General features: G+C 46.2%; 1 protein-coding gene across 2 annotated transcripts in view; it reads right to left on the bottom strand.

Moving 5' to 3' along the window:
* Positions 1–13,287, bottom strand: part of ADAMTS19 (ADAM metallopeptidase with thrombospondin type 1 motif 19) — a 128,187-nt gene extending 114,900 nt beyond the window's left edge. For both annotated transcript variants that reach the window (XM_079995339.1, XM_079995338.1), the window contains exons 1-2: positions 12,888–13,287; positions 7,501–8,105 (exon numbers count right to left, since the gene is read on the bottom strand). In XM_079995339.1, coding sequence (XP_079851465.1) covers positions 7,501–8,105; positions 12,888–12,972 — 690 coding nt within the window. In that variant the 5' untranslated portion in view covers positions 12,973–13,287. The remainder of the gene's footprint in view (positions 1–7,500; positions 8,106–12,887) is intronic.
* Positions 13,288–16,922: the final 3,635 nt, after the last annotated feature.

Here is a 16,922-nt window from a genome sequence, read left to right on the forward strand (position 1 = left end):
CATGCGCGGAAGCAGCAAATCGCGACCCATGCATGCGCAGACGCGGGTTGCGTTCGCTTCAGAATGCGAACGGGGCTCCGGAACGGAACGGATCCCATTCACATCCAGAGGCAGCACTGTACTGGGGAAAGGATTTTAGTCTAGCTTAACGTGCAGCTTCCAGATAAAAACTGTACAAGTCAATGTGGGATTATTATGCTTGCTATGTTATAAACCTGGAATACAGCCATCCTTGGGGGTGGGGGATAACTCAGCATTTGTTGAACTAGCTTACAAGAACATAACAGCCACTAAGATGTTACACTTGGGGTTAATCCATGCTATATCTTATAGCTTTCTGCGCCTCCATTTTCTTGGCTGTCCACATCCAGATTTTCTCAAACCAGGGATACTCTGCAGAGCCCTGCTATGAGAAAATCCAGATTGAGGGAGGGAAAGGCTGTGATTTGGAGAATGTCATATTAAATGCTTGTGTGGATCTGCCCATAAATGCTTGTGTGGACTGGCCCATAGTATTAAACCTACAGAGTTATTCTTGCTTACAGGAGTCCAGTCCAAAACAACACCAGTTAATCCTAAAATTAGAGTGAAACGGTCCTCCGACCTCCAATGTTAGATTTACCAGGAAGCAGATTAAGGCTGTCTGGTTACAGCCAGTAATTATGGACTATATTATTTCCAAAGGAAACCAGAAAGCCTTGCTGTTACAGTGAGGTGGCCCTTATGATAGGAGAAACTATACAGCATGGGAAGCACATCCATACACTCCCTGTGGTCTTGAACCAAACAGACCACAAGTCCTTTGAGTCCCCCTTAAGGAACTCTTCAAAGAAGTTGAACAACAGTCGCAATAGACTGCTGGTGATTTCTGCCACTCCCAGTCCTTGGGACCAGACTGACTGCATAGCAGTTGGGTGCAGAAGGGGAGAGTGATGCTACTGAAGACTTCAGTCCTTTCTCAAAGTCTCTACTTTCCTTCCTTTGGCCGCAGCAACTGCCCGGTCCGCCCAGCACATATTGTGGATCTAGCTGGTCAACAGGCACAAAGGAACATAGGCACCTCCTTCCCTAACTGGCTAAATGGCTAGAAAGGTTTTGTGTTTTTTTGTTTTACACCAGCACCACTCTGACCTGATCGTGAGTTTAGCTTCTGGGCGGCTCTCAGTGTAGGATAGCTTGGCAAGTACAGTGAAGGTTCTGGAGAAGAAAAATGAGCTCCCTGAGTCACATGCTAAAATGAAGGAAAACTTCCTCAGACCTGTCCCTTTCAAGGCCATGAAGATAGAGGAGACAAGGGAAGGTCTTCCACCTGGAATTCACCTTATTATGAGGCCTTGTGGGGTGGTGATGTAGACAGACTCATACTGGCACTTGTGAAGACCACGAGCAGGAGAAAGTTCATCCAATGGTCCCGAACTAAGAAGGTTCACCCAGAAAAGAAGTTGAAGAAGGAAAGCTCTTTTACCTGATAGGGAATTCATAGGAGGAGGAGGGAGTTGATTGTGTTAGGCTATGTGACAACTGAAGATCCCATAAAGGATCAATTAAATTGTTGCCTATTTGAAACTCAAAACTACTCTGTTGTCTCTTTATTCTGTGGACTTAATAGGTCTAGAAAGGTACTAGATGAGTCTGGCTGGAAGTCAGTGGTCTAGCTTCAGTTCTCTATCGTTGTTGTTGTTTAGTCGTTTAGTCGTGTCCAACTCTTCGTGACCCCATGGACCAGAGTACGCCAGGCACTCCTGTCTTCCATTGCCTCCTGCAGTTTGGTCAAACTCATGCTGCTAGCTTCGAGAACACTATCCAACCATCTCGTCCTCTGTCGTCCCCTTCTCCTTGTGCCCTCAATCTTTCCCAACATCAGGGGCTTTTCCAGGGAGTCTTCTCTTCTCATGAGGTGGCCAAAGTCTTGGAGCCTCAGCTTCAGGATCTGTCCTTCTAGTGAGCACTCAGGGCTTATTTCCTTAAAAATGGATAGGTTTGATCTTCTTGCAGTCCATGGGACTCTCAAGAGTCTCCTCCAGCACCATAATTCAAAAGCATCAATTCCCTTTATGGATCACTGCCTTGCTGTGGCGAAGGGGCTTGAATAACTCAGAGAAGCTATGAACTATGCCGAGCAGGGCACCCAAGATGAACAGGTCATAGTGGAGAGTTTTGACCAACTGTGATCCACCTGGAGGAGGAACCAGCAAGCCACTCCAGTATCTCTGCCAAGAAAACTCCATGGACAAAGACAACAGTTCTCTATTAGTTCTCTCCAAACCCTTACTCGATCTTTCTTGTTTCACTGGTAGGTTTCTCCTAAACCACCTCCATGCTCCTGTATCCATGAGCGCATGAAGACACAAGGACCTGCTTTCTAACAAGTAAGATCACTAGTCCACCTACCTGGAACTAATTCCCCAAAGTCTCAAGCAGAAATCTTTATCAGCCCTGTTACTTCAGATTCTTTTAGTTAAAGGTGCCAATAATTGAACCAAGAACTCTTATCACTATTCTTCCATGGAGCTTTGGGTTCTTCTTAGAAACTACTGAACGGATTTTTATTATACCAAGCATTTCTATATATCATTCTCTCCATGTTGTTTGCAATATAGTTGAAAAAACCCAATATTTTCATCCAGGTTTTTTTCATCCTTTCTCTATTCCAGTCTTGTGTCTCCACCCCTCCTCTTCCTTTACCCTATTGGTCTTTTCATTGTAAACCTTTGCACATGATCTGTACATTCTGACCAGTTCTTGTACCACCACAATTAAATGCTGTTACTATATACTCATAATAAAGAAATAAACATTGTTGCTGTTGGTGGGAAATTGTCTTGGTGCAATTGCATTTGCATATTTGTCAGTAGTGCTGGCAGTACCTGCATTAAATCCATTCAGCTCTTAGATTCATATTAAGTAGTGGAAGTTCAGGTCTCCATCACATCATACCTTCAAAGCTGTCCCCTGAGTTATGTGATAAAACAAATCTGTTTCGTTTCCATTTGACATTTCCATTGATGTCCTCCCACCTAGACCATTTCTTCTGATGGTAAATCTGATAGTGCCTGTTTAAACATATCTCTCCACAACTCAAACAAGCGATAAATTAAGGTAAACAAAGAAAAGCCTTTTGAACTCTGTGGCCTTTCAGTGAGAAAGATTATCCCCAATCAGCTTCATGCCCTTATGAACAAACTTTCTCCTTGTAATTTGTTAGAAAAACTCAAAATACCATGAAAGTTTGTGGAAATGCCATGCCATAATTTATTTTTCTAAGATGAAGCAATCTGCAATTTTTAAAGAAAACTAATCTTAGATTCGGAAGGATTTCCGTTGATGTTGGGGAGGGAATAAGAAAGAAAATGTGTAGATAAAAATGAGCATAAACTTCTAGATAGATGACTGACTCAGATTGGTCATGGTCAATGTTGATCATTTCAGAGGATAAAGAGGGACCTCTTTTTTAAATCCCAGTTTTCAGTCCCATCAGTTTCTGCACACTATTTTATGCTCAATATCTGGAGAAAATGTATACTCAAACAGGTACTTTCTGACATTTTAGATAAATAAATGTAGCTTACATTTGCTGGATCTGCATGTCCCCATTCCCTACCCTTGGCTTACCAGGAAAATGTTTAGAAGTTTACAGGAGGGAAAGACAAAGGGTAGAAGTGTGCAAAGAGAGATCAAGGTTTCAAATCAAACAACAGCTATCACCATATGGCAGGCAAGCTACGACTGTAGCAACTCATCCTGTAGATCAGGACAACCTCCCCTACAATGCCATCAGCAGCAAAAACAGAGAGAGAGATAATTGTGTAGAAAAAGCTACCTAATATATTCCAAGTGACAATTAGAGTCTGCTTGTGCTGTTTTGCAAAGAAGAATCAAGCGCTTAAACCAGCTATAGGCTATTAACATGTGATGATGCACAGTGTAATATGCAAACAGAACCATCTGCCTTTGGCTGGGCCAATTTTACCATATATATAAAAAACAGACACAAACCTTGTTGGTGGACTTGGGGAGAGAAAAGGAAAAATATAAACAGCAATAATTCCCTAGATCCCCACTATATAAACACGTGTAAGTATGTTGACACCTATCAGAACAATAGCAATACACTTTACAAAAGAAGTATTCAGTTTTGACTGTTCATCCATAGTCTGCATTGTACCCATATGCCGGAAAAATTGAGACACCCAACAGGCAAATGTTTAAAACCTGGCAGTTACACTTTAGTTTAAGCAACAACTTATCAGTATCAGTTAAATGCCATTTCCCCCAAACCCAACAGTTTGAGTCTAAACAAGCAAACTGAACTGCAGCTTAAACATCAACTTTTCCACCCAATTTCACTTTAAAATCCTATCAAACCTGGCAAATCCGCAAGTTTTAACAGCAGTAAACTAAACTAACTCTAGTCCTCACCCAAAAAAAATGCTGGCAAGCTATTTTCAATGTTCTTCAGTTGAAATCAGATTTTGGAATGGAAGCCAGCGATGTCTTCATAGCTGTAGCGCTGTTCCACAGATTACAGCCAGCCAACCACAAAGAGCACGATATGCTCACTTGAGATGCCATTGACTCTCTTCAGCCTCAGAGCCACTGTCAACAACACCCCTGTCCTCCTTCTATATGGTTCTGCAGGCATGCAGATTAATAAAAGGCTAAAGGAAAAGAGTAATTGCTTTGCTTTAAATCATTCCAGGATTTTACATCATCCCAGCTGCCCATACTCTCTCCACCCACCCTGAAATATCCTGGGACTTCTGCTCATTGCAGAAACCATTGCTGTTGTCGCTGGGTCTCATTCTGATTTCTAGCTGGTGCAATCCAGGATAAAATCTGCTGAACTCCTACCAGTAGTTAACTGCAGTCTCCAGGGAACTGTTGATACATTCAAAGGTTGTTTCAAGTCCAGCAGGGCCCAAGCAAAGACATAAATGGCCTCACCTGCCCTTAAAGCCAAGCCATGGTTTACAACTCTGTGCTGGAGCTGTAATGAGCTGAAGTAAAGCCTTGAGCTTGCATGCGCTCCCTTCCCCTCTCCTCTTCCCTGCGCTCGCTCCCTAAATCTCAGCCTGGTTGTTTGGATGGACCAGAGATCATATCACAAACTCCGAACAAAACAAGCCAACTTCAACATGGGTTACGTTTAACAAACCATGGGTTTGTTTAACTAACAAGAGTTCGCGATAAAGCAAGATTCCTGCAAAGCTTCAGAAAAAATGAAAGTGAACACTGCCCAAATTCTTCCTACACATTGCTACAGCAGCCTTTGTTACTGGGGTTGTTTGCTACCCGAGGCAAATTAAAAATTAGGTGATCCACAATGAGTGATATTGTATGCAGGATGATATTAGCACATTCTTGGGCCCTGATCCTTAGCACCAGCTCTACTTGACTTTGGATATACGCTTGCATATGTTATTGTTATTTTATTGTATACGTTTTATTCTGTAACTCACCTTGTTAGTTTTACAATGAGACTTATTTTAAACAAATGAACAATTTATGTATGGATGTGATCAGAGAAAAGCCACCCTATTCACTGTGCCGTAGATCTCCTGAGACCACTCACTGCCCTGGTTCAAACACAACACTAAGCCATAGTTTAGTGCAGGCACAGGCAAACTCGGCCCTCCAGATGTTTTGGGACTACAACTCCCATCATCCCTAGCTAACAGGTCGAGTGGTCAGGGATGATGGGAGTTGTAGTCCCAAAACATCTGGAGGGCTGAGTTTGCCTGTACCTGGTTTAGTGTAATGTGCATGAGTCTTAGGCTTGTGTGCTCCTTCACTCACCTTATCCAAAACAGCTGCAAGGAGACGATTAGCCCTCCAGGTTAATGGCCAATGTTGGAGTTGCAGTCCAACAATGGGGTGTATGGGGTGTTAGGGGAGGGGTAGTACCTCTTGTGGAGGACATGTTGTGATCCATCTGGAGTAGTTTGTCTGTCTTTGGTCCCCGACCATGCATTCAGCTCTCACCTGCTATCAGGATGCAACAACAGCAACATTCTGGGAAACGATCTTTGGCTGGCCAGCTAAATCAGGTGAGGGTAGCTGATAGGTCTTAAACTCTAAGTGAGTTAGAGACTTTGCCTGTATGCAAAGAAAGGCTCCAGCAGATTGAACAGACAAGTCTAAAAGGTCCAACGGTCAAGAAGGCTGTAGAGAAGTCTTTCTCAACCTCTGGCCTTGCTAGCTAGGGGTGATAGGAGTTGTAGTCCAACAACATCTGGGGACCCACTGGTTGAGAACCGCTGCTATAGAGGGAAATGAGGGGCAGAGTGGGTCACCCTTCTAAGAGAAGGAAAACTCTGATCCTAAACCTCTGCTGCTGCCTTGTGGGATATATTTGGAAGAAGAAAATGCTAAGGAGTAAACTCTACACAAATCCAGAGTAGAGTTCCTAAGGCAGTTGGATGGCATCTTGTATGTCTCCTTCTGGCAACTTCTGCCGCCAATCTGGTGCCAAACATACAGCTCTGCTTTCCTTTGGACCACATAAACAAGGCCAAGAGGTTGGTCTGGTCACCTGGGCAGCCCAAGACCTCCATTCACTCTGCCCAGGCTTGCGCCGTGGGGGTGCCGCTTCAGTGCTGCTAATGCGCCGGTTTGACTTCGCCCCCAGAGAAGCACTGACTACAGATGGGTTACAGGGTAACCCTTACCTGGCAAGCCAGGTAAAACCATGGGGATGTGTGTGGCATTTGCCCATTCTATGGGGATACATTAGTATTGGGGGAGAGAAACGGTTAATAGGTTGACCAATAAGAAATCCCTAAGGCTGAGCCTACCTGACTTTGAGGCTCAGCCCAGAGGTTTTGACAGTTAAGTTTGGTTGGTTCTTTTTTTGGAGGGGGGGGGAGATAAAGGAGTCAGAGTGAGTTAGAGACAGGGACAAGACTGAGAGGGTATAGAGTGACAGCATTATTTTAAAACTTTTTTGTGTTTGAAATAAACTTTAAACTTCATGGTTAACTCTACCTGACTGAGACTCAATACTTCACTGGGGAACCCTGGGTTTCCCCCTCACAAAATTGGTGGCAGCGGAAGGATAAAGTAGTGGTGTACAAGTCAATAGTCCGTGAAACAACCGGGGGCTCTATACGAATGCCACAATGTGTAAAGGACAGCACAAAGAATAACCTTTTCCGCAAAGAAGGAGAAAATACAGGAGGTGCTGAAAGAAAGTGTTATGTACTGAAGTTCTCACCCTGGGCCAGCAACTGTAGTTTTCACTCAGGTCCACATATGCAAATAAGGGATTGAAAGTGACATTCAGTGATTGGATAGTTACAGAAAGTGGTTACTGTTACATTCTAGTGGAGCTCTATATAAGCAGGCTGGCTGAACCCTTCAGTTCAGTTCTGTTCTGTTCTGCAAATAAACAAGAGCTGTTTGAAGAATCTCTGTGTCCTCTCATATGTTCACCCACAACTTAACAGAAAGCACCCCAAAAAACATACAAGACTGGGAAAATGCTAGAATTGCAAGCCTTACCAAACCACCACAAGTGCTGAAGGAAGCAAAGGAGCCTGGGTAATGGAGCACAGACCCGCTGTAGTAACACGATCTCTCTGTCTGGGTCTGGGCAGAGTTCGGGAGACTCCTCCTCTCGCTCATCAGTCGTTCTTCCACTGCAAAGCCTGGGGCCAGGAAGCGGCTGTCCCTCTTGAGCAGCAGGTAGAGCTCCTGAGCAAAAGCTGGTATTCTCAGCAGCACTTCGTCCCCGTCCTCTGAAGAAGGCGGCAGAGGCGAGGGAGGGGGCAGCTGAGAAGTAGCGTTCAATCCCTGAGGAAGAGGAGACCAGTGATAGAACTCCTGAGACTCATATTCGTCCTCGGAGACCTCGTCCTCAGAGGTCTCCCCAACCGGCTGCAGCTGCCTGTCAGATGAGGAAGATACTGAGCGGACCTCGCGAGAGCTGCCCACCACCTGAGTGGATGCAGAGGTAGCGCTAAGATTGCTGCTACTATTCCCACAGTTTCCATCAGTGCTGCAGCTGCCTCCTGCGCCACTGCCTCCATTGGGTTCCTGCTGACCCCTGCTCCATAGTGCCGGGTAGACAATCTCCCACTCCTCAGAGTCTCCCAAAGGTTGCAGACCTGCATAGGGGGGGGAAAGATAGGCTGAAGTTTAATGCCAGAACCAGTCCCTGACCTTAACAGTTGCCACAAATGATAGATCAATATTTGAGCCAGACTTCAGATGTGACTGTTTAATTTCAATGCTTCAACTACGCTTGGGGAGGGGAAGAGGTAACTATCCATACAGTGGTACCTCGGGTTACATACGCTTCAGGTCACATACGCTTCAGGTTACAGACTCCGCTAACCCAGAAATAGTGCTTCAGGTTAAGAACTTTGCTTCAGAATGAGAACAGAAATCGGCCTCCAGCGACGCGGCAGCAGCAGGAGGCCCCATTAGCTAAAGTGGCGCTTCAGGTTAAGAACAGTTTCAGGTTAAGTACGGACCTCCGGAACGAATTAAGTACTTAACCCGAGGTACCACTGTATTCTGTTAGTCTCCAATTGCATACCAAGGCACCGCGACCCACGGTCCCCTGGTGGATAACTAAAACACACAAACAAGCAGATTTTGGTTTATGGGTTCAAACAGGCCACAACTTTATTGGTTACAGATGTGAGCGGTTTGGCTTAGGCACCGGGTGAAGCCAGACTATATCCTGACTCCTGCCCATCTCCTGGGAGTCCAGCTAAGGGTAAACACCCGACAGGGGGAGCCCTAAGACGTACATTAAAAAGGAGCACCCCAAAGGGTCCCCGCTGGGGTAGTGGCATGGCCCTGGCCCACGTCCGGGCATCGGACAGAATCCACACCCCCAGATCCCTTTAAAGGGGTACCCTTAATGAGGAAGGGCAAGATGAGGCCACAACCTTCCCTCCATCTAAACAAGGGCTTACCCAATGCGAAGGATGCAAGAGGACGGCCTCCCCGCCACACTGGAGTTTAAATTCCCCATGGACACGCCCCTCATCGGTGCTGAATGGTTAGCGAGGACCGCATCTTGAGTGGCGCCCTGCCCAGCGCCGATGGCATGGGGAGGCAACAGCAGGGAGTGCACCAGTCTCTAGCCCTCAGCCAGGTGACGCGGGACCCAGCCACAATGCCGGCCACCAAATAAGGTAAGCGGACTTCCCATCAACCCCAGTCAACAGAATGACATAATGGTCCAGGGTGATGGGAGTTTATATATGCTGGAAGCCACCCAGAGTGGCTGGGGCAACCCAGTCAGATGGGCAGGGTACAAATAAGTTGTTGTTGTTGTTTTTACAAACAAACCTCACAGTGGTTTACATGTTGTTGTTGTTGTTGTTGTTGTTGTTGTTGTTTTACATGTTGCTGTTGTTGTTGTTGTTGTTTTTACAAACAAACCTCACAGTGGTTTACAAAAAAGCAAAACAATAAAATCAAGGAAAAATTACAGCAATAGTTAAAAACATACAAAAAGTTAAAATACTACAACCGGTCAAAATTCACAAATTTCTAAGCATCTGTTTAGGCTTGTCTAAACGATAATGTTTTTAGCAAGCACCAAACAGAATGCAACAGGCAGAGAGTTTTAAAGTGTGAAGGTGCTGCCACACTAGATGACCAAGTTTTTACAAATGCATGGTAATTCGTACAACAAGCTGGAGTGTTACAACATCTGGAGGACCAAAGGTTCTCCATCCTTGGCCAACACAGTGACACAAATAGAGCTGGATTTGAATGCTGTGTTTTTTCTTTCCGTGTGTTAGGCTATATAAGATCCTAGATGATATATCACCTATGTTAAAGAAAGGTGAAAATGCTTAAATTCATACCAGTGTTGAAGACTGTTGCTTGTTTTAAAAAATAAAGGACCAGATTCAACTAAGTAGGTGCACTAGCAGAAGCCAGCACAGGTCCTGCTAGCACAGTTGGACTTTCCCTCCTTTCCTCCCCCCAATCTGGGGGGTCTTGAGAACCCCCAGATCAAGCAGGGGGAAGAGAGGGGAGATCATTCCATCAGACAAGTTAAATGCTTGCACTGACAGAATGATTAGAAGAGCCCAATGTTGAATATACTTCCTCTCGAAGTATAAACTGCGTCCTTTTTTAAACTAAATATAACCCAAAGCTTCTTTTTAAATTATAAGCCATTAAATAGGGATGATATATTATCCATTTAAATAGTTCTGTTTAATATTTCAAGGGGGTGTGGAGTAGTGGCTGATTTTGCTTCTCTCACTCGGTGGCTTCAGGCAGGCAACTTTCTCTCAGTCACATCGCCCCATCTGCAGCACGATGATAATAATTTCCTCTAATTATGAACCTGGGTGGTTAAGTGCTATCAGTATGGTTTGGAACCGGGCCACCTGAAAATAAAGCTGTGGTAATTTAATAGCTGGGGGATGTGCAGAAGTATATACATTTGTAGCTTAAAATAAAATGTCAATTAAAAAAAAGTTCTTTCTAAAAAAAAAAGGAAGGAAAGAAAAAACCTTCAGAAGGAGCTGCAGTTTCCAGGGCTTTTCTACTGTTGGAGGAAAAACAGGAACTGGAAGTGGGACGGAGACTGTGGTTGAAGGGAGAGGAAAAACTTATTTCCCAGGATGGATCCCAGTGGGCTGGAGATACAGTTGTACCTTAGAAGTCGAATGGAATCTGTTCCAGAAGTCCATTCGACTTCCAAAACGTTCAAAAACCAAAGCACAGCTTCTGATTGGCTGAAGGAAGCTCCTGCAGCCAATTGGAAGCTGAGGAAGCCCCATCGGATGTTTGGCTTCCAAAAATCGTTCGAAAATCGGAACATTCACTTCCAGGTTTCAGTCGTTTGGGAGTCAATTTGTTCGGGAACCAAGGTGTTCGAGATCCAAGGTATGACTGTATATCACAACATTTTGTTGCGGGTATTGTTGTTGTTGGCATCCGTCGGTCTCAAGAGACATTTTGTCGCTGGCCCCGCTTATAATACTAACCATTACATCGTAAGAATGACACTGGGAATCCGTATGAACATAGAAACCTGCCATATGCTGAGTCTAGACTATTGGCCCATTTTGCTCAGCACAGCTGCTCTCCAGAGTTTCATACGCGGAGCCCCTCTCTCAGCCCTACCTGAAGATGTCAGGGGTTGAACTGGGAAACTTCTGCATGTATTCCACAGCCCCCCCTCCATCACTTTGGACACTATGGCATTTCAGGTGTTGGTTATTACATGGTTATTATTCACATCTTACAAAAACAAAATACAAACAGGACACCGTACAAAGAGGTGCAGAATGCCATTCGTCAAGTTTTCTAGCGTTTCACATGGTGGCATGTGCCGTATTCTAGATGTCCAGAGTACAGCAAAATTACTATACAAGAACAAGCCAGATTCAATGCTCAGCAGTCCCGTCCCATCGTATCCCACATCCCCCTGGCTCCTCTGCAATATGAATTTTTTTTACACACAATAAGGAAAGTACTATCTGGCATATTCTTCTTCTACTCGTGCAAAAGCCTTACAAAACAACAGACCTCGCTGCACAGGAAATAGCTGCGAAGCACTCTGCAGTTAGCTTAGGTGAAGCAGGCAATGTACTGTACAGAGAAACAGAGTTTCCTTGCAATTGACTACCTAGTCTTGCTCATCAAAGGAAACAAGGCTACAGAAGTAATTCAATTTATTAAATGTTGACCCTTAATGCTTGGACATGATCCATATGAGAGAAAGAAAATTAAGAGAGCTCTTGTCTCAGGGGAATATGTGTTCTGCCTTTTGAACCCAGAGAGAGGTAAGGAGGCATTGGGACTGAGGAAGAGAGAGGAATTAACTTGGCCAGCTGCATTTGCAAAGTTTGTTGCATGCACTGCGTGAAAATACAGCATATGGTATAAACCACGAACCTATATATCATTTCTACTTTTTAATGTGTTCTTTTACAGCACAGTGTCTAAAGACCTAAACTTCACAGATCTCCTTATAGGTAATGAGAACACAAGAGATCATTCCTAGGAAATGAAAGCTCACAGTCTGAATGTTATATAAGACACATTTTGAAGAAACATTTGTAGGAGGACAAGTATGCCAAACCAAGATACTGTCTTAGGGTGTGTATCAGAGAGTGCATCACTGCAAGGAAAGCAGAGAATGAGTTCCCTCCTGTTTTATAATGGCTAGTAAAAGAAGCGCTTAATTTGAGTGGCGGCTTAACTTTCAATCTTATACTGCCAACAATTATAAAGCGTTTGCACGGCTGACTGGAGAGCTGTCCGACTCTGAACATGTGCAGAGTGCTGTATTCCTCACATCCACGCCTGGCGCTGTGCATTTGGTGACGGGATGGGCCAAGGCATTCCAGCCAACCTGAAGCCCGATAACTTGCAGAGATACTGGTGCAACACGAGAATCTTCCTGTGCAGAAGTTTGCGCTCGCCCAGGATCCTCAAATCCAGATCTTTCATCTAGCAGAGCTGACAAATCTATCCACAAACCCACTTCGTGCCCCACTGCTCCCTTGTCCCTTTCCCTGGCCAGTCCGGTAAAACATCTGGACACCTCTGGGAACAATAAGTGTGTCCGTTTATTAAACGGACCAGATTCAAAAAGGAGAAAATTGAGAAGGCGTGCCGGGCAGGGGAGGGAGGAGAGAGTAGGGCTGGCATATGTTCCTATTTCCCCGGACACTACCGGGAATGCAAAGGCAGAAATTACGGGGGGGGGGGGGCATTTCCGAAATGCGGGGCTTTGTCCTGGATCTTAGGCAAGTCACATTTTTATTTTATTTTTTTTGCTCACTATTTTGGGGTCTTCCTTAAAAAAAAAGCTCCACGACTTTCGGGGAGTTCTGTTTTCTTTTTTTAAACTTTTTGAAATATGGCAAGCCTAGGAGAAAGAGAGAAAAGGCTGAAATTACCTGCAGCGATCCCATTTGACAGGAAGCACAGCTGATAAAAGAGGCAGCAAAGACGGCTCAGTCGCATCCCTCGTCTCTCCTCCATCCACGGAGGAGAAGTGGCCGGATCACCTCCCTCGTCTCCCGGTGGCGGGTGTTTTCCTTTTGGTTTGGTGTTTCGTTTTGGGAGAGCGCTTGGCCGCCGCCGATCGCCTCCGAGGGCTTCTTCGCGCCCCGACGTGGAGCTTGCCAAGCCGCCTCTCCCTCCGCTTTGCCGGAGGGGAAATGAGAGAGAGAGCGGGCTCAGCAGCAGCGGCTTCTTTAAAGGAGCAGCAGCAGCAGCAGCAGCAGCGCGCTCCGGTTCCCAGGAGGAGGCGCTGGGGGTGACCTGCTTTGCAGAAAGGCGCCCAAGCAGAAAAGGCGCCTGCAGCTGCAGCAGCAGAAGCGGAGAAGTGGTGTCACCGCACATACACACGCGCGCGCCCGGTCCCGCGCGCGCGCGCGCCCGCCCACCCCCGGCCCGATCCGCACCGCCGGCGAGCCGCGGAGAGAGCTCTCCCTGGGTGGCAAGTGGGCGGAGGACTGAAAACGGACGCGCGGGCTCCCCCGAACTCCGGGCGCTCGCCTGCCGCCGATTGGCTACCGGCGGCGCTCCGATTTGCATGCCGCTCTCGCCGGCCCGCCCCTTTCGCGCACGTGCGTTCGAGGCCGCGGGGCAGGTAGGTCTGCGGTGGGTCCGGCCAAAGAAGGGGGGGGCAGCTTTAGTGGACACACCGGACTGCTGCAGAATGAATGAATGAATGAATGAATCTTTATTTGCATCAGCCATGGCCATAGCAATAAAACAACAATACGACTTACAAAGAATAGAAATAAAAAGTCAATTATATAAAATACATTTGAGAGTTTTGAATCAATAGTCAAATAGTGGATCTTATTCTGATTGCCCCAGCTAAGAACCTTGCAACCTTTGCTGTCACCTGCTCCTCTTGATGTGCCAAGAGAAAGGACACTGTGGCATAGCTGTCAACTTACAGATTTGAAAATAAGGGACCAGCAGCCTTGAAAATAAGGGACCAGCAGCCAAAATAAGGGACCTGCAGCCTCACCTGTTCCAGGTACTCCAGTCTTCCTGTCCTTCTGCAGTCTGGTCAAACTCATGCTGGTAGCTTCTAGAACCTTGTCCAACCAACTTTGTAACCAGAGGTTCAACTGAATAGAATCTGAATCACATGCACCACAAGGCCTATGCAGCCTCAACTTAAGATGGCTCCCCGGCCTGGCTTTGCACTGCAAAGTTTGCAGCACCACGTGCAACAAAATGGCGTCCAGCATTCAAAAACCCCCTTAGCTTGCATTAACTAGTCACACACACACACAGCCTCCCCCGCTCGCCAAGAGATCGCCAGTCACCCACCATTTTAGTCAACCAGCTCCTTTCTTTTCCCCCATAAGTCAATCGAAGGAGCCTCCAAAACAAATTCAAAAGCCCCCTCCCCCAGATCTCCTTTCCTTTTCCCCCACCATGTACCCCCGCTCCAGACAGACCTTTTCGCCGGCAAGGGTGAGTGGGCCGTCGATGACGTATCCATCCGATTCCGATCCGAGCACTCAGCACAGGTATGTTCAACTTCTGAGCCCCTCTGAACCAAAGGCAGAAAGCCCAGCCAGCAGTCAAACAAAGCCTCAAGGAAAACCACTGTCACCTCTCCGCTGGGAAGTGCTGAGCAAAGGCGAGTCCCTAGGCAATGCAGCCGATTTGATAAGCACAAGGTGTGCAAGCTCCACCCCCAGTTATTCTTAGACTTCTTATTGGGTGAGCAACACAGCCAAGCAACACAGTTGGAGCCTCCCTCCTCTCTGGCCGATACGGAGGGAGGGAGAGGAGCTGCTTCCTTTGAAATTGAAGGGACATCATTTAAGGGACATCCATCAATAAGGGACAGCAGCAGGACATGGCGCTGGAATAAGGGACTGTCCCTTCAAATAAGGGACGCTTGACAGCTATGCACTGTGGCAGTGGTTGGGCAACCCGGAATGGACAATAAAAGAGGGGTGATAACCTCATTCCTCAAATCTTTATAAAACAGAGTGCAAGCCAGAAGGGCACGCACCTCCAATTCGGTACTGCCATCTCCACAGGGACATAAGTATTTATCGTAACTGCTGCAGAAGTCGAAGCGCGTGGGGCAAAGGCATCTCATGATTCTCCCTTCTTGCCCTTGGAAGGAACCAAGATAATGGGGCGATTGGCCACGGGAGGCTTCACGTGCCTGCCACCCAGAGAAGCAGAGCAATAACTTTGGCACCCCGGCGCTGATACACACATGCGCACCGAGGGAGCCAGCGTTTGTCCACAGAGAGCTTTCCGGGTCATGTGGCCAGCAGGACTAAACCGCTTCTGGTGCAACGCAAAACTGTGATGGAAACCAGAGTGCACAGAAATGCCATTTACCTTCCCGCCACAGCAGTACCTATTTATCTACTTGCACTGGTGTGTGGGATGCAGGTGGTGCTATGGTCTAAACCACTGAGTCTTTGGGGCTTGCCAATCGGAAGGTCGGGGTTCGAATCCCCGTGAAGGGGTGAACTCCCGTCGCTCTGTCCCAGCCTAGCAGTTTGAAAGCAGGCCAGTGCAAGTAGATAATTAGAAGTGTTAGAAACTGAGAAGTGAAAGCTAGGAGCTCAGTGGCACCTGAAACCAAAGTTATGGGCTTCTCAACCAAGTGTCTAGGCGCACTATTTTTATAAGAAGAATACAAAGCTGAAAATGAATGAACCGCAGCTAAAATCTTAGGTTCGTTTTTCACATGGTCTAGTCCTCGTCTTAAGACTGCAAAAAGCAAAGCCATTCTTCCCCTGCCCGCCCCCCTAATATTCTTATGAGGTTTCCTTCTCCATTCTTCAGAGAGTGGCTGGAAGTGGGGAGGCAGAAAAAGGTCCTCTTTTCCTTGCAGCAGTGGCAGTTTTAATCTGAACCCAGAGCTCAGAAACTGCTCACATTAATGAAATTCCTTGTCACAAAATGCGACTAGAACAACGGGAGTTTCGAACACTGATAAATAGGTACCGCTGCGGTGGGAAGGTAAATGCCATTTCCGTGTGCTCTGGTTTCCATCATGGTGTTCTATTGCGCCAGAAGCAGTTTAGTCCTGCTGGCCACATGACCACGAAAGTTGTCTGTGGACAAACACCGGCTCCCTCAGCCTGAAAGCGAGATGAGCGCCGCAACCCCATAGTCACCTTTGACTGGACTTAACTGTCCAGGGGTCCTTTTTACCTTTACCTTTTTACACTAGGTCTATTTTTTACATAAACCTATACATATATATTTGTGCATGACTCGACCTGTTCAAGTGATCTGCTCTCCTTTGCAGTGAACACATAGGTCACATGAATAGGGCCTACACCTGCATGCAAATGTATACAAATAAACTGTGGTTCACGCTAATGAAGTACATATATATGTTTACTTGGGGAGTATCTCCCATTAAAGTGAGGCCTGCTTCCAAATAAAGCATGCATAAAATTGTGCTGCACCACCTTGATGCACCCTGCAGAAGGTCAGAAAGACCCAAGTTGTTCTACAACTTCAGTGTGAAATGGTGCACAGAGACACCACAAAACTGAAAACCTGCACTGTGTGCCAAAAAAAGAATCCCTTTACATTCTACAGTTATACCTTGGGTTACAGACGCTTTGGATCGCATGATTTCAGGTTGCGCACCGCGCTGAACCTGGAAGTACCGGAACGGGTTACTTCTGGGTTTCACCACTTGCACATGCGCAGAAGCGCCAAATCGCAGGTCGCGCGGGTTGCGAACGTGCCTCCCACACGGATCATGTTTGCAACCTGAGCGTCCACTGTACTACAATACATTTTTATGGCTATACATACAGATAGGAAGCAGTGTTTTATTAAAAAAAACAAAAACCTTGTCTTGTTCAGGGTGTATTTTGACTCTTTGTGGAAACCATGTATGACTCGGCCTCCCTGAGTCTAGAAATGATTAAGTGGTTGGTGAGACTATTCATTCAGCTTGATAACATCAGAGA

This window comes from Podarcis cretensis (genome assembly GCF_951804945.1).
Source record: "Podarcis cretensis genome assembly, chromosome: 11".
In the NCBI taxonomy this organism is placed as follows: Eukaryota; Metazoa; Chordata; class Lepidosauria; order Squamata; family Lacertidae; genus Podarcis; species Podarcis cretensis.